This window comes from Psammomys obesus, unplaced genomic scaffold, assembly GCF_907164565.1.
Source record: "Psammomys obesus unplaced genomic scaffold, mPsaObe1.curated_primary_1811, whole genome shotgun sequence".
In the NCBI taxonomy this organism is placed as follows: domain Eukaryota; kingdom Metazoa; phylum Chordata; class Mammalia; order Rodentia; family Muridae; genus Psammomys; species Psammomys obesus.
Window position 1 is genome coordinate 7,244,645 of NW_026596057.1, and position 15,558 is coordinate 7,260,202.

The 15,558-nt window shown below is 41.8% G+C and overlaps 1 protein-coding gene across 2 annotated transcripts in view; it reads left to right on the forward strand.

The window, feature by feature from the left end:
• Positions 1–14,962, forward strand: part of LOC129689321 (flavin-containing monooxygenase 3) — a 25,869-nt gene extending 10,907 nt beyond the window's left edge. For both annotated transcript variants that reach the window (XM_055624461.1, XM_055624460.1), the window contains exons 3-9: positions 1,367–1,555; positions 2,140–2,302; positions 2,996–3,138; positions 6,261–6,460; positions 9,847–10,202; positions 13,463–13,535; positions 14,240–14,962. In XM_055624461.1, coding sequence (XP_055480436.1) covers positions 1,367–1,555; positions 2,140–2,302; positions 2,996–3,138; positions 6,261–6,460; positions 9,847–10,202; positions 13,463–13,535; positions 14,240–14,582 — 1,467 coding nt within the window. In that variant the 3' untranslated portion in view covers positions 14,583–14,962. The remainder of the gene's footprint in view (positions 1–1,366; positions 1,556–2,139; positions 2,303–2,995; positions 3,139–6,260; positions 6,461–9,846; positions 10,203–13,462; positions 13,536–14,239) is intronic.
• The last annotated feature ends 596 nt before the right edge of the window (positions 14,963–15,558 follow it).

Consider the following 15,558-nt stretch of genomic DNA (forward strand, 5'->3'; position numbering starts at 1 on the left):
TTTGGTTTGGTTTGGTTTGGTTTGGTTTGGTTTGGTTTGGTTTGGTTTGGTTTGATGCCTCAGGCTAAGGAGGTGGCGCCATCAGTGACATGTTTATCTAGTAAGTGTGAGCATTTGGGTTTGAGCGAGAGAAGCCAGTGTTGTAGTGCCAGCACCAGGAGACAGAAGTGAGGGATCCCTGGAGCTCTCCTGCTAGCCAGCCTAGCCTTGTCAGTGAGTGAGTGGCACTGAAGGAACACACACCTGAGATTGGCCTCCACACCCATGGGGTCAGGCTCATCTGCACACGGACACACAGAGTAGCCCCACCTATAAACATGCACATATTTTTTTAACTTGGTCTGTAATTCACCTAACACAGACATTGCAGCATCAGCTGCAACAACCACGTCCTAAGGTATGATCTCAAATGAGAACTATTCTATCGCTCATTGACCTCCACCTAATTCTGGATTGCTAGGAGAGTTTGTTTGGTTGTCTGGTTGGTTGGATGGTTGGTTGGTTGGTTAGTTAGTTATATGGTTGGTGATGGTGGTGGTGGTGGTGGTGTGTGAGAGAGAGAGAGACAAGGAGAGACATAGACAGACAGAGACAGAGGCAGAGGGAAAGGCAAGGAGAGTTTATGGGCACATGGCTACAAATGAGAACCAGACCTATGTCCCAATGTGTTCTTTGCTAAGCCTTTTCCCCCCCAATGTTCCTTTCTTTCATCATCACTTAAGACCTCCTCTACAATTCTGTAATTTCTCCATCAACTTTACCAGTGCAATTATTTCTATATTTCCTAAAGTTAAAACTGTTATCTGCATAAATGTTCAGTGGGCAGGCAATGCCTATATATTCAATATGTGTGATTCAAAATAGGTAGTAGACATTTTACACTTAATTCTGAAATACTGGGTTTGAGAATGCTTGCATTTACAAATCTTATAAACAGTTCCAGTCACCTCTCACCATTTTTATGAATCAAATTAATTTTATGAATCAACACTAGTTGCCCATGCATGAGAGGATTTGGTGACAAAATGAAATCCTGCAGAGTTGAGCTATGGAAACATCCATCACCACATGTTATGGAAATAAGAGTTCTATTTACATACTTCCAAAAGGAAACAAAGAAGATGTTTCCCTTACAAAAACAATACATTAAGTGTATGCTTCCGTATTTTAAATTACCTTGATAAACATCTGTGATCAGCATCAATTGTTTAGGGGAAGTTAATATTTATTTGTCATCTTATTAGATCCACTCATGGATAAAGGTCAACTCTACTTACTCTAATGACTTGGAACTGAATATGGACAAGAACTGTATGTTCATTTACCAATTTCCTTCTGAAATTTCATCTGAAATTTTCATTCCCAGGATCACACAGAAGAGGGCAGGGCTAGCATTTACCGGTCAGTCTTCACCAACTCTTCCAAAGAGATGATGTGTTTTCCAGACTTCCCTTATCCCGATGACTTTCCCAACTTTATGCATAACAGCAAGCTCCAAGAATATATCACTTCATTTGCCAAAGAAAAGAACCTTCTCAAATACATACAATTTGAGGTAAGATGCTGTCAGCAAGGCAGCTTCACATATAGGAACAAGGAAGCCCATGGCTGTTGCTCTGGTCACACTATTTTTCCTCATTGACTCCCTTTCTTTAACCAACATTTGAACAGTCTGGAGTCTCTAACTGTGGATTTCTGAGCCCTATCTTTTTCCAGGAATCTGTCAGAAACAGGCGAAACATGATCACACACAGTTCCAAAATCGAATTAGCACCAACTTTGAAATCAGGAACAAGGAAATAGATACAAAACATCCGTGGGATTGTAATGCATCCAAAAGAAATTTAATGAAAAAATACAAAACATTTAGAGCTGGCTACTAGTTAGACTTTTTGTGCAAGGTATCGAAAGTCATACTTTTGTGAGACCATAAGCTTAAAAACAAACATTTGCAGTAAACAATGAAAAATATTTTTAAAACAAGGCAAAAAGAACACACATTATATTGACACATACATACATATATAATTAATGTTTTCATTTCTTCCAAGAGACTTTTGAATTCTTTAAGATGTACCTTACTTATCAAGACCATCTGCTATTAGCATATTAAAAAGGCTTTCTCTCTGTGTTCCTTAGACACTTGTAATCAGCATAAATAAGTGTCCCGATTTCTCAACTACTGGAAAGTGGGAAGTTACCACTGAAAAGAATAGCAAAAAAACAACAACTGTCTTTGATGCTGTAATGATTTGTTCCGGGCATCATGTATATCCCCATCTGCCAAAAGACTCCTTTCCAGGTAAGGCTGATGTTTAGGAAGCCACCTACTCATCTGTCAGGAATAAATATATCAGTGGTGTCCATTTTAGTCTGTTTCCTGGTGCTAGTAGTAGAACACCTGGCAATTAAGACATTGTAAAGGATGTGAGTTTACTTGACTCATAATTACAGGCACGAGAAAGTCTAAACAGCACAGTGCTAGCATTCTAGCAAGGACCTCAACCCTCACCCCCACCCCACCCCCACACCAGCTGCATCACAGCATGGTGAAGAAGTGGAAAAAGAACTGGTCATAGCCAGCAGGTGAGAATTACAAAGTGAGAAGGGCAGGTAGAGGCATCCAACAGCCAGGCTTGCTCCTTTTAGGGCAAAAAAAGTTACTGCTCTCATGTGACTAAAATCATCCTACCATCTTTTTCAAGGGTGATGTCCTGAATGACCAAATTACTTCCCAGCTGTCTCTACCCCTTAAAGGTTTATATGTATACTTCAGTGCCACTACACTGGGCACCATGCTGGCAGTGCATATACTCAAGCCATCCCCACACTGTGGTAATCTCTTTTTAATTAGACTGCAAACAGGCAAATTAAAATATATTTCTGTTATATATAATATAGTAGGATAATTAAATTGTGTTATTCTGTGACCACTAAAGTTGTTTTATTTTAATGGAAATCAGATTGATTCACGTGTCTTCCACTTTTCACTCAGGACTGAACCGTTTTAAAGGCAAATGCTTCCACAGCAGAGACTATAAGGAACCAGGGATCTGGAAGGGAAAACGAGTCCTGGTGATTGGCCTGGGGAACTCGGGCTGTGACATCGCCGCAGAGCTCAGCCACGTAGCTCAACAGGTACTGTATCCCACACACTCCACAGACAATCTTAAGGAAACAGAAACTGTGTTTTCCTTTGAAAACTGTGCAATGGAATGGGACGGCACGTGAACATGAAGTGATATTCCATATACCTCTGCTTTCTAGGTAATGCGTGGGCTTAGGGATAGCTTTGTAGGTATCACTCATCCGTATAACAGATAAAAACAGAAGAAATGTAAAAATGAGATTCTCACAGACATGAACTATGATCCAGTCGATAAAAAGAGAGAGCTGCTCATTCACTCATCCATGCACGCATGGATTCGGTGCTTATCTGTTGCTCCAGGCACTGGCACAGGTACTGGAGGAAAATGGTGAGCGAAACAAACATAACCCTGACTCTTGAACTCCGAGATGGTAAGCACAGACTCTCATGCGTAGACTGTCAGTGTGGAAAGGTTTGGCCAAGAAAACAAAGCACAAGGCGCATGTGCCTCACAGGGGTGACAGCTCCACATGTGGAGGGAAAGGAGGGAAAGAGCCCTGTGATGACAGGAGCAGAGAACCAGAAGTCGAAAAGGGCACAGTATCAGAAGAGTCTCCAGGCAGAGGGTCTCCAAGTGAGGAGTGTATCAGAAGCTGAAACACTGCCTCTCTGCTGCATCTGGGGGGGGGGGGGGGCTGGAAAAGAAGGAACTGAAGGGAAGTTGAAAGGGAGACTTAGAGGGTGAGATGAAGATCCTTTCAGTCGTGACGAATGTCTCCTCCTCACTTTGAAAGATAGGGCCCCTGGGAATCCCCAGAAAATATCCAGTTTTACTCTACAGTACTCTAGTCAAGATGTACAAACATCTCGTCAAGACAAATGGCATAAAAATGTATTCCTGTGTCTCTGCACTTGACGACCAGGAGACATACAAAGAAATTAATCAAATGGTCTTTCTTCTCAGGAGGTAGTAAAAGCTGTCCAGTACACACACACACACTCAGGCACACACAGGCACACACACTTACACACACACACACAATCTCAAAACCTAAGCAGAATTCATGAAAACAATATAAGACCTACCACTGGAATGAGTGATAAAAGGATGATTCTGTCACTAACTGCCTAAAAGATTGTAGAATTTGAGGCCTCACAAAGCAGATGGACTTGAATCCATTCTTGAAAGAGACATGTAAACCCTACAGTTGAAGGGTGTAGCTGAAGCTGTTCTTAGCAGGGGGAATGACAGCAAAGCATGAAAACAGGAGCCAGCACTGCGTATTTGATAACTACTGACTCATTTTGCTGAAATGAAGGTTATTTTTTTTTAATGGTGACTACAGTTATACTGCACAAAGGTGCATTAATATTCCCATATAAGTGAGTGCCTTCATCTATGGGTAAAAGGTCATTGGATCTTATTTTTCCCATTGGAGAAAAAGGAAAATTGAAGATAGAAGCATCAGCAACTTCTTAGAAGGCTCAGAGGAACCTAAGATTTGAGCAGGAGAAGACTTAAGAGAAATGAAATCCGGAGCTTAAGTTTCCAAGAGCAGCGTAGTAGCTCCAGGAACTAAGCAGAAAAGAAAGATGGAGTCCTAGTAAGTGATGGTTTCAAAAACCACAACAGAGGACTGAAGAATGTGGATTCTTCATTAGTAAAAGCCTGTCTCTTAGGTGTTTGAACTAAGATGCTGTTTCTTTCAGTTGTAGAAAAAGGGAAACAAGATTAATGAAGTTAAGGCAATCTTCCCCATGTTGCTTATTTAGAGATAGGAGGACCAGAATTTGTGCCTGCGGTGTCCTGGTCATAATCTGCTTGTCTTATTTCAATGCCTATTTGGAAATAATAATTGCCTTTTATAGACATCAGTATTTGGGTGAGCACCCAGAGAAATATGACTGGAATTCACATCGGTGGTCACCTGTGCTAAGGACTGAAATAAGTTGGTTCCTGCCAGCAGAAGCAGAGCCATTGGAGCCGAGAGAGTGGAGGAAGCTCCTGTTAAAGTGCTCCTGGAGTCAGTGTCTCCCAGGAAGGAAAGTCAGCTTCCTTTTGCCTTTCGTCTTTAAGAGGACTGACAGCTGAGGGAGTCCTACTTCCTCCTACAAAAAAAAAAAAAAGAACAGAGCAAGAGTAGCAAGCCCATCCCTAAATGGAGATGCAGAGGGTCTCTTACAATATGCAGTACACCTCTGTCTTGTCCACCTCCCCTTCCGGGTGGCATTTATGCATCCTCACTTGGGTCCTCCTCATTACTTATCTTCTTTGGGTTGGTGCTTCATAGTATGCTTATCTTGTACTGTATGGCTAAAATCCACTTATGAGTGAGTACATACCATGGGTGTCTTTCTGGGTCTGGGTTACCTCACTCACAATGGTCTTTTCTACTTCCATCCATTTGCTTGCAAATTGCATTTCTTTGTTTTTAATAGCTGAGTAGTATTCCATTGTGCAAATGTGCCATAGTTTCTTTATCCATTCTTTGGTTGAGGGACATCTAGGTTTTTTTCCAGATTCTCAATATTACAAATAAAGCTGCTATGAACACAGCTGAGTAAGTGACCCTATTGTATGGCAGAGTGTCTTTTGGGTATATTCCCAGAAGTATAGGTGGGTCTTGAAGTAAAGTTATTCCCAACATTCTAAGAAAGCGCCAGAAGTGACAGGAACTCCATAAGAAAAACAACAGAACCAACTAACCAGGGGCCAGGGGGGTTCAAAGACCATGCATGAACTGGACCTAGGGCCCCTACAAGGATGTAGCAGATGGGCAGCTTAGGCTTAAAGTGAGTACTCTAGTAAGAGAAGTGGGAACTGCATCAGACAAGGACTCACTTGCTAGCTTTTAGATCATTTTCCCCTGGCAGGCCTGCCTTGCCAGGCCACAGGGGAAGAGGACATGTTCGGTCCTGATGCAACTTGATGAGCTGGGGTGGATGGGAAAGGGAGCTCCTCTCTTCTGAGGAAAAAGGGAAGGGGGAGGGAGAGAGAGTGGGACTGGAAGAGGAGGAGGGAAGGGGCTACAAGGCTGTAAAGTGAATAAAATAAAGAGATGAGAAAGAAAACAATATGCACTACACTCCCTACATTTAACATTTGTGGTGGTTTCTTTTTTGTTTTGTTTTTTGTTGTTGTTGTTTGTTTTGTTTTGTTTTTTCTCTTCAGGTCACCATCAGCTCCAGAAGTGGCTCTTGGGTGATGAGCAGGGTCTGGGACAATGGCTACCCTTGGGACATGGTGGTACTCACACGATTTCAAACTTTCCTCAAGAACAACTTACCCACAGCCATATCCGACTGGTGGTACACGAGGCAGATGAATGCAAGATTCAAGCATGAAAACTACGGCCTGATGCCTTTAATGGGGTAACGTGGACTAAGACACGATGTATCTGCTGACTTACATTTCAGTGTCAACAACCCTTGACGTGTGTTGTAACCTCAAAACAAACCAAAAATATTCATGAAGTAGTCACATCGCATGTGCCAAAGGATAAAGAACTGCAACTACTGGGAACAATTTCCACACAGCCTCCTTACCAGATTTGCACATCTAGAAAGTTAGGTAATACTGAAGCATTTAGTTCTCACAATAGCAGTAATAAAAAAGAAACATGTTTTGTAATGTCATATAGTACCAGAGTCTTACCTAGTGTCTCCTTTAGGCTCCGGCATATGTTATGACATGTGCCCTCACAACTGTGAAGAGGGCTCTGTTTGTTACCCTGTTTTTCAGAGAAGAAAACTAAAGTACAGCAAAGTTAATAATCTTACCAAAGTACCACATCCAGGAAGTAGAAATGACCTTCAGTACAAACCCAGATCTGCAGATGTCAGGCCCTTTGTTCTTTATCCGCTCACTCTGCAGTCGATGTCAAAGTTGAGGCTAACAAAATAACTTTCCTGTGCCGCATTCTCTTCTCAACCCCTTCAGGTCCAGCATCTCCTGTTCCCCTCTTAATTCCTTTCTACAGCCCCATAAGTTTGCTACATAAGAAATGACTCCAGCATTGGATGTAAATCCCAAACTTCATGCAAATTCATTAACTCACCAAATATAAATGAAGTATTTACTATATCAGGTCCCACATTAAGTCTTTGTGGATACATCGTTGTCTAGAATAAGCAGATAAGCAGAATCCTGGCCTACCTGAATACACTCTTAGTAGCTGTAAACAGACAATAAATGCTTTGCAGAAAGCTGTATATTGATGTATGCATGAAGAATACAATGAAAGTGAGGGTGATGGAAAGTACCACAAGGACAGTTTTCAACAGGCTCCTTGAATTAGGACCCAGAGAAAGGAATACTTTTTTTTTTAATTAATTTCACTTTATTCATTTTGTATCCCCCCATAAGCCCCTCCCTCCTCCCCTCCCTATCCCACCCTCCCTCCCCTTTCTGCATGCATGCCACTCCCCAAGTCCACTGATAGGGGAGGTTCTCCTCTTCTTTCTGATCTTAGTCTATCAGTTCTCATCAAAAGTGGCTGCATTGTCCTCTACTGTGGCCTGGTAAGGCTGCTCCCCCCTCAGGGGGAAGTGATCAACGAGCATGCCAATCAGAGAAAGGGATACTTTTTTAAGCAAAGCCCTAAATAGGATGAGGAAATGAAATACAAAACTATCTAGGGAAGATTATGACAGAGTGAGGATATAGCCAGGGCCTCTCTTCAGAGTAGGGCTGGCATGGTCGACTTTGCAGTGTGAGCTTCTCTTCTTGGAGAGAAGAAGAGGTGAGCATGGAAAAGAAACCAGAGGCATGAAAATATCCAGATAGTATTGCATCTGATAGATCTTGTGAGAGCCTGGCTTTTACTCTAAGGGCAACAACAGCAAACCAAACATCCACAATTACTGACAAGGTCTAAGTTAATGCTAGAGAGTCCTTAGCTGCATCACCTCATTCAGTGTCGACAGGCAGAGAATGGACAGAAGCTAAGTATGACCATTTCTCAAGGTATGGTCAGGACTGGAATATAGCTCAGTCATAGAATGTGTGAGGCCATAGCTTCAATCCTAACTAACAACAACAACAACAACAAAAAGTGTGCTCCAAAAGTTATTGTAGTAATGTGACAGTAAGAAAAACTTCAAAAGTATCTTCAAGACTTTTGATCTGAGAAAGAACACAGTTGGTATTTACTGAGATACAGAATCCCCTGGAAAGAACAGAGATTTATCTATAGACAAATCAAAATTGAGATGCCATAATACAGAAAAAAAGATGTTGAGTGGCCATGGGGTACCCAGACAGAAAAGAAGTTCAACCTCTAAGTTAAAGTTTATGCTGTCTCTTCAAGGATGAGTATAGATGCAGAAGGCAGAAAGTCTGAGGGCTGAGTTCTGGGGTGTACACCATTGCTCAGAAGTCACGAGGGAGAGAAAACATCAGCAAGAGACACTGAGAGTGAGAGTAGCCATGTTAGGAAAGGAACCAAGAAGAAATTATGATCTTGGAAGATATACAGTGTTTCAAGAGGGAAGATACAACCAACTAAGTTGTTGGTTGTTAATAACAAGTTAAGCAAAAAAATTGAGCGTGGACCACTGGACCCCAATCAGCTTGATTCTGACAGCCTTGGCAAATGCCGTCTCAGTGAGGTCAGAATGCTTAATGACTGATGGCAATGAGTTTAATAAAAGTGACAGATGTGAATGCAGTTAAATCTTTTCTGAACAGAATGCCAGCTGCTCTCACTGTCTGCGTTGCTTCTCCAGAGGAATCCTCCTGTGGTTTCTTCTCATGGCTGTCTTAGCCATACCATAACAAAGCCTTTTCCTTCCACATTATCCAAGTTCATTGCTAAGTTCAGAATAATCCGTGTGCCCAGAGATTTTACTGACTGAAAATAAAAATCTCTTCTCAGATCTCCAGGGGCTGTGCTTCAAGCCCTTTCCCCTTCCTCTACCCTTATCTAGGTTCCTAGGTGTTCCTGCCATGGCCCAAGTTACACAGTTACTTCATGTGGCTCACCGTTCACCACTCTGTGGAAACCCAGGTGGACTTTGAGATTTTTTTTTCCTTACACCCGCCCAAGTTTATCTTACCATGGCCAGTTTGAAAATTAAAAATAGAAGTTAACGTTGTTAACCCTTTATCTGCACTACAGACTACAAAATTCTTTATATTATTTAGATCTCCTTGTGACCTAGGATAAGTGTTACTGACAATCCAGGAAAGAAAAAAAAAAAAAAGAGCCACAGGGAATTTAGGAGGACTTAATCTTCACAATTTCCTGGGTAATAAGAAGCAATGGAAAAGTTCAGGTACCAGGTACCCTACTCTAGAAGTTTCCTTGGCATATGCTTCACTGAAGTAGGCATGGTGGCGCACACTTGTAATCCCAGCACTCTGGGAGGCAAAGGCAGGTGGATCAATGTGAGTTCAAGGCCAGCCTGGTCTACAGAGTGAGTTCAGAACAGTCAAGGCTACACAGAGAAACCCTGCCTTGAAAAACTAACAAACAAACAAAAGACATACGCTTTGCTAGTGGTTAGGAATAGATGTTCATTTTGAGATTTGGAAGGAGCCGTATGGATGAGAAGGACCAAGCCAAAAGTAATTTCTTTTATTTCCTACATGACCTCAAAGCAATTCTCATGTAGTCAGTTTTTCTCGTGTATTAATGATATCCCATAGCTTGTGGGAAACTCTTTGGTTGTTTTGTTCCTTCTTTAATAATTTGTGTACAGACAAGACAAAGAGGAAGTGTTACTGATACAATGACCAGTCTCTGCTCTCCATACAGAACCCTGAGGAAAGAACCCGTGTTCAACGATGAGCTCCCATCTCGCATCCTGTGTGGCACGGTGACCATCAAGCCTAATGTGAAGGAATTCACAGAGACCTCCGCTGTGTTTGAGGACGGCACCGTGTTTGAGGCCATTGACTGTATCGTCTTCGCCACGGGCTATGGATACGCCTACCCCTTCCTGGAGGACTCCATCATCAAAAGCAGAAACAACGAGGTCACCTTGTACAAGGGCATCTTCCCTCCTCAACTGGAGAAGCCGACCTTGGCAGTGATTGGCCTCGTGCAGTCCCTCGGTGCCGCCATCCCCATAACTGACCTGCAGGCACGCTGGGCTGCACAAGTTATAGTGGGTAAGTGAGCCAAAAAGTTCACCAGTGCATGCTAATGGGAGTGATTTTCAGAATCTAAGTAATCATTTTAGTTATAATGGACCTATCCAGTTTTGAGAATCTGTAACTCTATTTCCATCAGTGCTGTAGACTACAAGCAATTTGAAATATGTGTCACTAGGTTATCATATGCAAGAGTAAGATAGTATTAGGAGATTTTTTTTTTCTAATTATGATTCCTGGCAGCTGACAATTACCTGAGATCATTCATTAGCCAAGAACTCCAAGAGTCCTTGGTCCTAACTGCATGACAACTTTATTAAACTGTGATTTCAGACTGCATACAATTACGTTGCTTGAAAGAGCGAGAGAGAAAGATAGTTCCAGGCCAGCACGTATGCAGCCTCAGATATCTACAACCATGGAAATCATACTCTTGGGGAAGGCATTGGCTTTGCTGTGATGCTTTTTTCCCTGCAGGATGTTAGTTAAGGATAAGCAGTGGTTGACTGGAGACAGGAAGTACTGGGTGTGAGAGATGTTGAGTCTCTAAGATCTCAGGGTACATGTTATTCACACTTTCAAAGGGGAAAGGAAGCAACAGACCTGATTACGGCCAGGCAAGGAAGGCAGCCAGCATCCTCTGGGAGCAGAGCTGGGAGAAGTGTCACAGTAATGTCTGCATGACCGGGAATAGCTGTGGGCATCTGAAGGTCAGAAGACTAAGTAGGGACATAATTTAAACAAACACAAACAAACAAACAAGAACAGAGATGTCAGGGTAAAGCGAACACATTTAATTGAATCTTAAATTATGAAACTTTTGTGGGTTTTTTTTTTCCTTTATATTTTTTGTGTTTCTTTGTTTTGTTTTTTCAGATAGGGTTTCTCTGTGTAGTCTTGGCTGTCCTGGACTCACTTTGTAGACCAGGCCTCCGCAGTACTGAGATTACAGACATGCCCCCACAGGCCCTGACAGTTATGAAACGTCTTGATGAGGGAGTTTTAGCAACGTGAAGCTGCAGCTATGGCTTTTAGTACTGCCTTCGCTTGTAGGGCTGGAAGACTCCCCTTCCATGTTGAAGCTTAGAATAGACTACTGTCCACCTCGGACCAGCAGGCTGTCCCCCCCCCATCAGTATGTTCCTACTGAGCAGTGATGCAGTGATGTTCCTGAGTCTCTTCTCCTTGCTCAGACCAAGATTGGAGGTGGCCTCAGAGGGCAAATTTGCTCCAGCGAAGCAGCAGCAGCCACTAGGCCCTCAGAGTCCAATTCAGGGAGGCTCGCCCTAAAGGCAGCTCCTTCACTCTCTGTAAGGAAGAGAGCTGTAATTTGGGCTCTGAAAAAAAGGAAATAAGAAAAAAGTAAAACAAAATGGAAGACTATGAAGTGGCTCAATTGACACAGGTGCTTGATGCCAAAACTGTTAAACCTGAGCTTTGTTCTGAGACCCACATAGTAGAGGGAGAAAACTGACTCCCAAAAGTTGTCCCCCAACCACCACACACACACACACCATGATACATGGGCGTGTATGCATACACAGACACAATGAAGACAGATAGATAGATAGATAGATAGATAGATAGATAGATAGATAGATAAATAGATGGATAGTAAGGATAATCTTGAAAGAGAAAAGTAAAGTGGACAATTGACAGGAAACTGATGGAAAAGGCAAAAGCTTGGACTGATAAGAAATGGGCTATTGCGAAATCAACTTAGTTTGGCAGAATCGGGCAATAGATAAAGGCTGGTCATTTAGTTCAATGATTAGCACTTACTGAACAAACACAAAGCCCCGGATTTGATTCCCAGCTCCTAGAAAAAAATCAGAAGCCCAGGACCAAGGGACCAGTTACAAGCAACCTGATGGTTAAAGTGAGTGGCCTAATGAACATTGCTCCCACCTCCCAGTTCCTTCACCGACAGGACAGGACAGACTTCACGGGCTACACTGACACCGATGTCATAGACAAAAAGCTGTCCAATGACACTGTAAGGATTGTAAGAACTGCGAATTAAGCAAGTCACTGCAAGGAGTGAGCAATCTTTTTTTTCTTTTCTTTTCTTTTTTGGAGATAAAGTTTAATTTCATTTGTTACAAACATTGCCAAATAAATTATTCTAAAAATACATTTTGGCTTATGTTTCAGAGACCTGTATTAACCTATATGAGCCTAAAATCTTAAGGTAGCTTCAGACTGCAGCTCATCACCCAGAATTCCCCGTATCCTTGGTGGATTTGGATAGTCCATAATCTCAGGCACATTCATCATCTCTTATTTCTCCACCAAACAAATTGGGTGTTCACTATGTCCTTAAGAAGAATTTTTTTCTTGAATCTTGTAAAAACAAACAAACAAACAAAAAAAAAAAAAAAAAAACAGACCAGAGAGATGGCTCAGTTTGTAAAGCAACCTGAGTCAGATCCCCAACACCCCTGTAAAAATTCAACGTATGTCAGCATATTCCTCTAACCCTAGTAGTGGGGAGAGTGGGTGAACATAAGATAGTTCCTGGGATTTGTTGATCAACTTGTCTAGGTAGCTGGTGGGCTCCGTGTTCAAAGACAGACCCTATTTCAAAAATTAAGGCAGAGAGCCGTAGAGAAAAACACTTGAGGTTAACCTCTGACCTCTGCTCATTCTGTATGTCGTTCTTTGTTTATCTCTTTTTCTGTATGTGTCTGTCTCTATCTTTCTTACAACACAATATACACACATACTCCATACACACACCAAAATACCCTGAAAAATAATTGCAATTCACTTGCATTAGATTATAATTTATAGGAAATATTCTTCAAAGTATGGTGGAAAGCTTAGTTTAACTCTTTAATTCATATTAAACATCTAGTATCTTTAAGAATCAAGACAAAGACAATTATATAATAGATTTTTTTATTATTGTGACAGTATCAGTTCTGAGAAGAGTAGCAATCAGTCTGAAAATAAGCACCTACTCATCTACTCACATTTTTGTTTTGTTGAACAGTGAAAAGCCAGATGAAAATAGGATCACCAAGGTGTGTCAGTGGCTAAAAGTGCCTGGCACACAAGCCTAACATCCTGGGGCTGATTCCCAGAAGCGGGATAACAGGAGTGACTCCTGAAAGTTGTCCTGCCATGGCATGTGTGCATGCGCACATGATCACAAATAATAAATACTTTTTGAAATAGAAATATAATATGATTCCTAATTCACCGAGAAGAAAAAATACCAGGGTGCTCCTACACCAGATTCATTAACTAGCCTTATACCCTTTCTTCTCTTTCAGGAACTTGCATTTTGCCTTCTGTAAAAGACATGATGGATGATATTGATGAGAAAATGGGGGAAAAACTCAAATGGTAAGAGTACCTACAAGAACGCAGATCTAGGGTTTGAACAGAGAAGTCGGAATTTTCCAGTAAAACTGATTTTGTCTTAAATGATCCTTAATGAAGTCAATAGAGTAAAAGCTACGAGCTACATCCTTCCATCCAAGAATCATCAGTGGAGATCTTCCCAGCTGCCATTGCATTATGTCCTACTAAGTGTGAGGTCCACATAGTAGGTGAACAGTAAGTGAGTAGGAAGACTGTGGTTCCTCATTGTATTGTCATCTTTCTCCCTGTCTTCTGTAGTACATCCCAGAAAGGACATGCAAACGTCATGAACTCAAAGTATTTGGGGAACTATAGCAAAGCAGAATTCTGCCCAGAAATCTTCCACGGGGCAGATACTTCAAGTAGACGCCTTACATGAAAATGACTCAGCAGCATGGGAATGAACCTAGAAAACCGGACTCCATGCCTGATCCTGCTACTAATTAGCTCAAGGGCTGTGCATGATTAACTTCACTTGAGCAAGTGAATTATCCATTTGCTAACAGGGACAAAAACTGTTTTCCACTGCTCTGTAGAACTGGGGAATTTCCAAATGAGATATGAAATATTCTCATCAATAACTTAAGAGAATAACAACAAGGGTCCCTGAGGGGAACATGAGTTGCTCCTCTTCCTGCCTCTGTAAAGCTTGGGCATCACAGGAATCTCTCCTCTCCCATCTCTAGGTTTGGCAACAGCACAACCATCCAGACAGATTACATTGTTTACATGGATGAACTAGCCTCCTTTATTGGAGCAAAGCCCAATCTCCTATGGCTGTTTCTCAAGGATCCCAGGTTGGCCATGGAAGTATTCTTTGGCCCTTGCAGTCCCTACCAGTTCCGGTTGGTAGGCCCAGGGAAGTGGTCAGGAGCCAGGAATGCCATCCTGACGCAATGGGACCGGTCACTGAAGCCTATGAAGACACGTGTCGTCGGTGGCGTTCGGAAGCCTTGCTTATACTCCCATTTGCTCAGTCTCCTCGCTGCCCCCATTCTTCTCATTGCGCTTTTCCTTGTGTTGATCTGATAGTGATTCCCTCTAGAATTTCTGAGACTCACTAACAATAACCAGTCAGGAACTTTGCTGTTTAAAAATTAAGACTTCCATACCTCTTCCTTTCCTGTTTGAGATCATTTGCCAGGATTCTTAGGCCTTCATTAGTAAGCAAGGCAGTGCTTGCTTTGCCCTTGTAAATAAGCCCCTCTCAGAATCATGATGATCTGCAAAGGGCATAAGTCGTCAGTCTTTAAGTTCCACTAACAATTCATAATGAGAATTACATTTTTACATCGCACTTGAATCATCTCTTGAAACAGTTGGACATGATTCCTTTTCTCTTTTAAACAATGCTTGAAAGATGTACTTCAAATCCAAACAGTGAATAAAGTAGAGAATTTCGAACATGATCTTCTCAGGCTGGCACTGTAAACTATTCATGAGGCTGGAGGGAGAGCTTGCCTCTTACATTCTATTTGGATTTTATTCATAATGCTGCAGGCATTACGTCCCTAGCTAAGAAACAAATGCAGAAATCTGACTGACACTGAAGGTTACCACAAATTAGCTCAATTCACTGATAAGAAAGTCAGTAAAACAAGGAAAGAAACTTGCCCACACAGAGCAAATAAATAATTGCAACAATACAGAAGGCATTTTTTTTAAAAGCAGGTAAGTGTTTAAGTATGGTAAGTGTTCTGTAGGGGAATGGACTGACTTGCTACAGGCAGGGTCCACTAGAAGATCCTTGGGTCATTCCATGGAACAGGCCCTCGAGGGCTGTATAAGCCATTGGTTTCTTCTCTCTGGTCCTGGCTTGTTATGCAATTATGTTTGTTTGGTTCTCTCATGTGCTCTCGTTGTTATGTCTACCACAAAGGGACACAACCGGGAACTCAGCCAATGCCAGTGTCTCATGCTCTCAAACTGTGATCTGCCTTCGGCATTTCATCACAGCGACAAAAAAAAAAAAAAAAAAAAAAAAAAAAAAAAAAAAAAAAAAAAA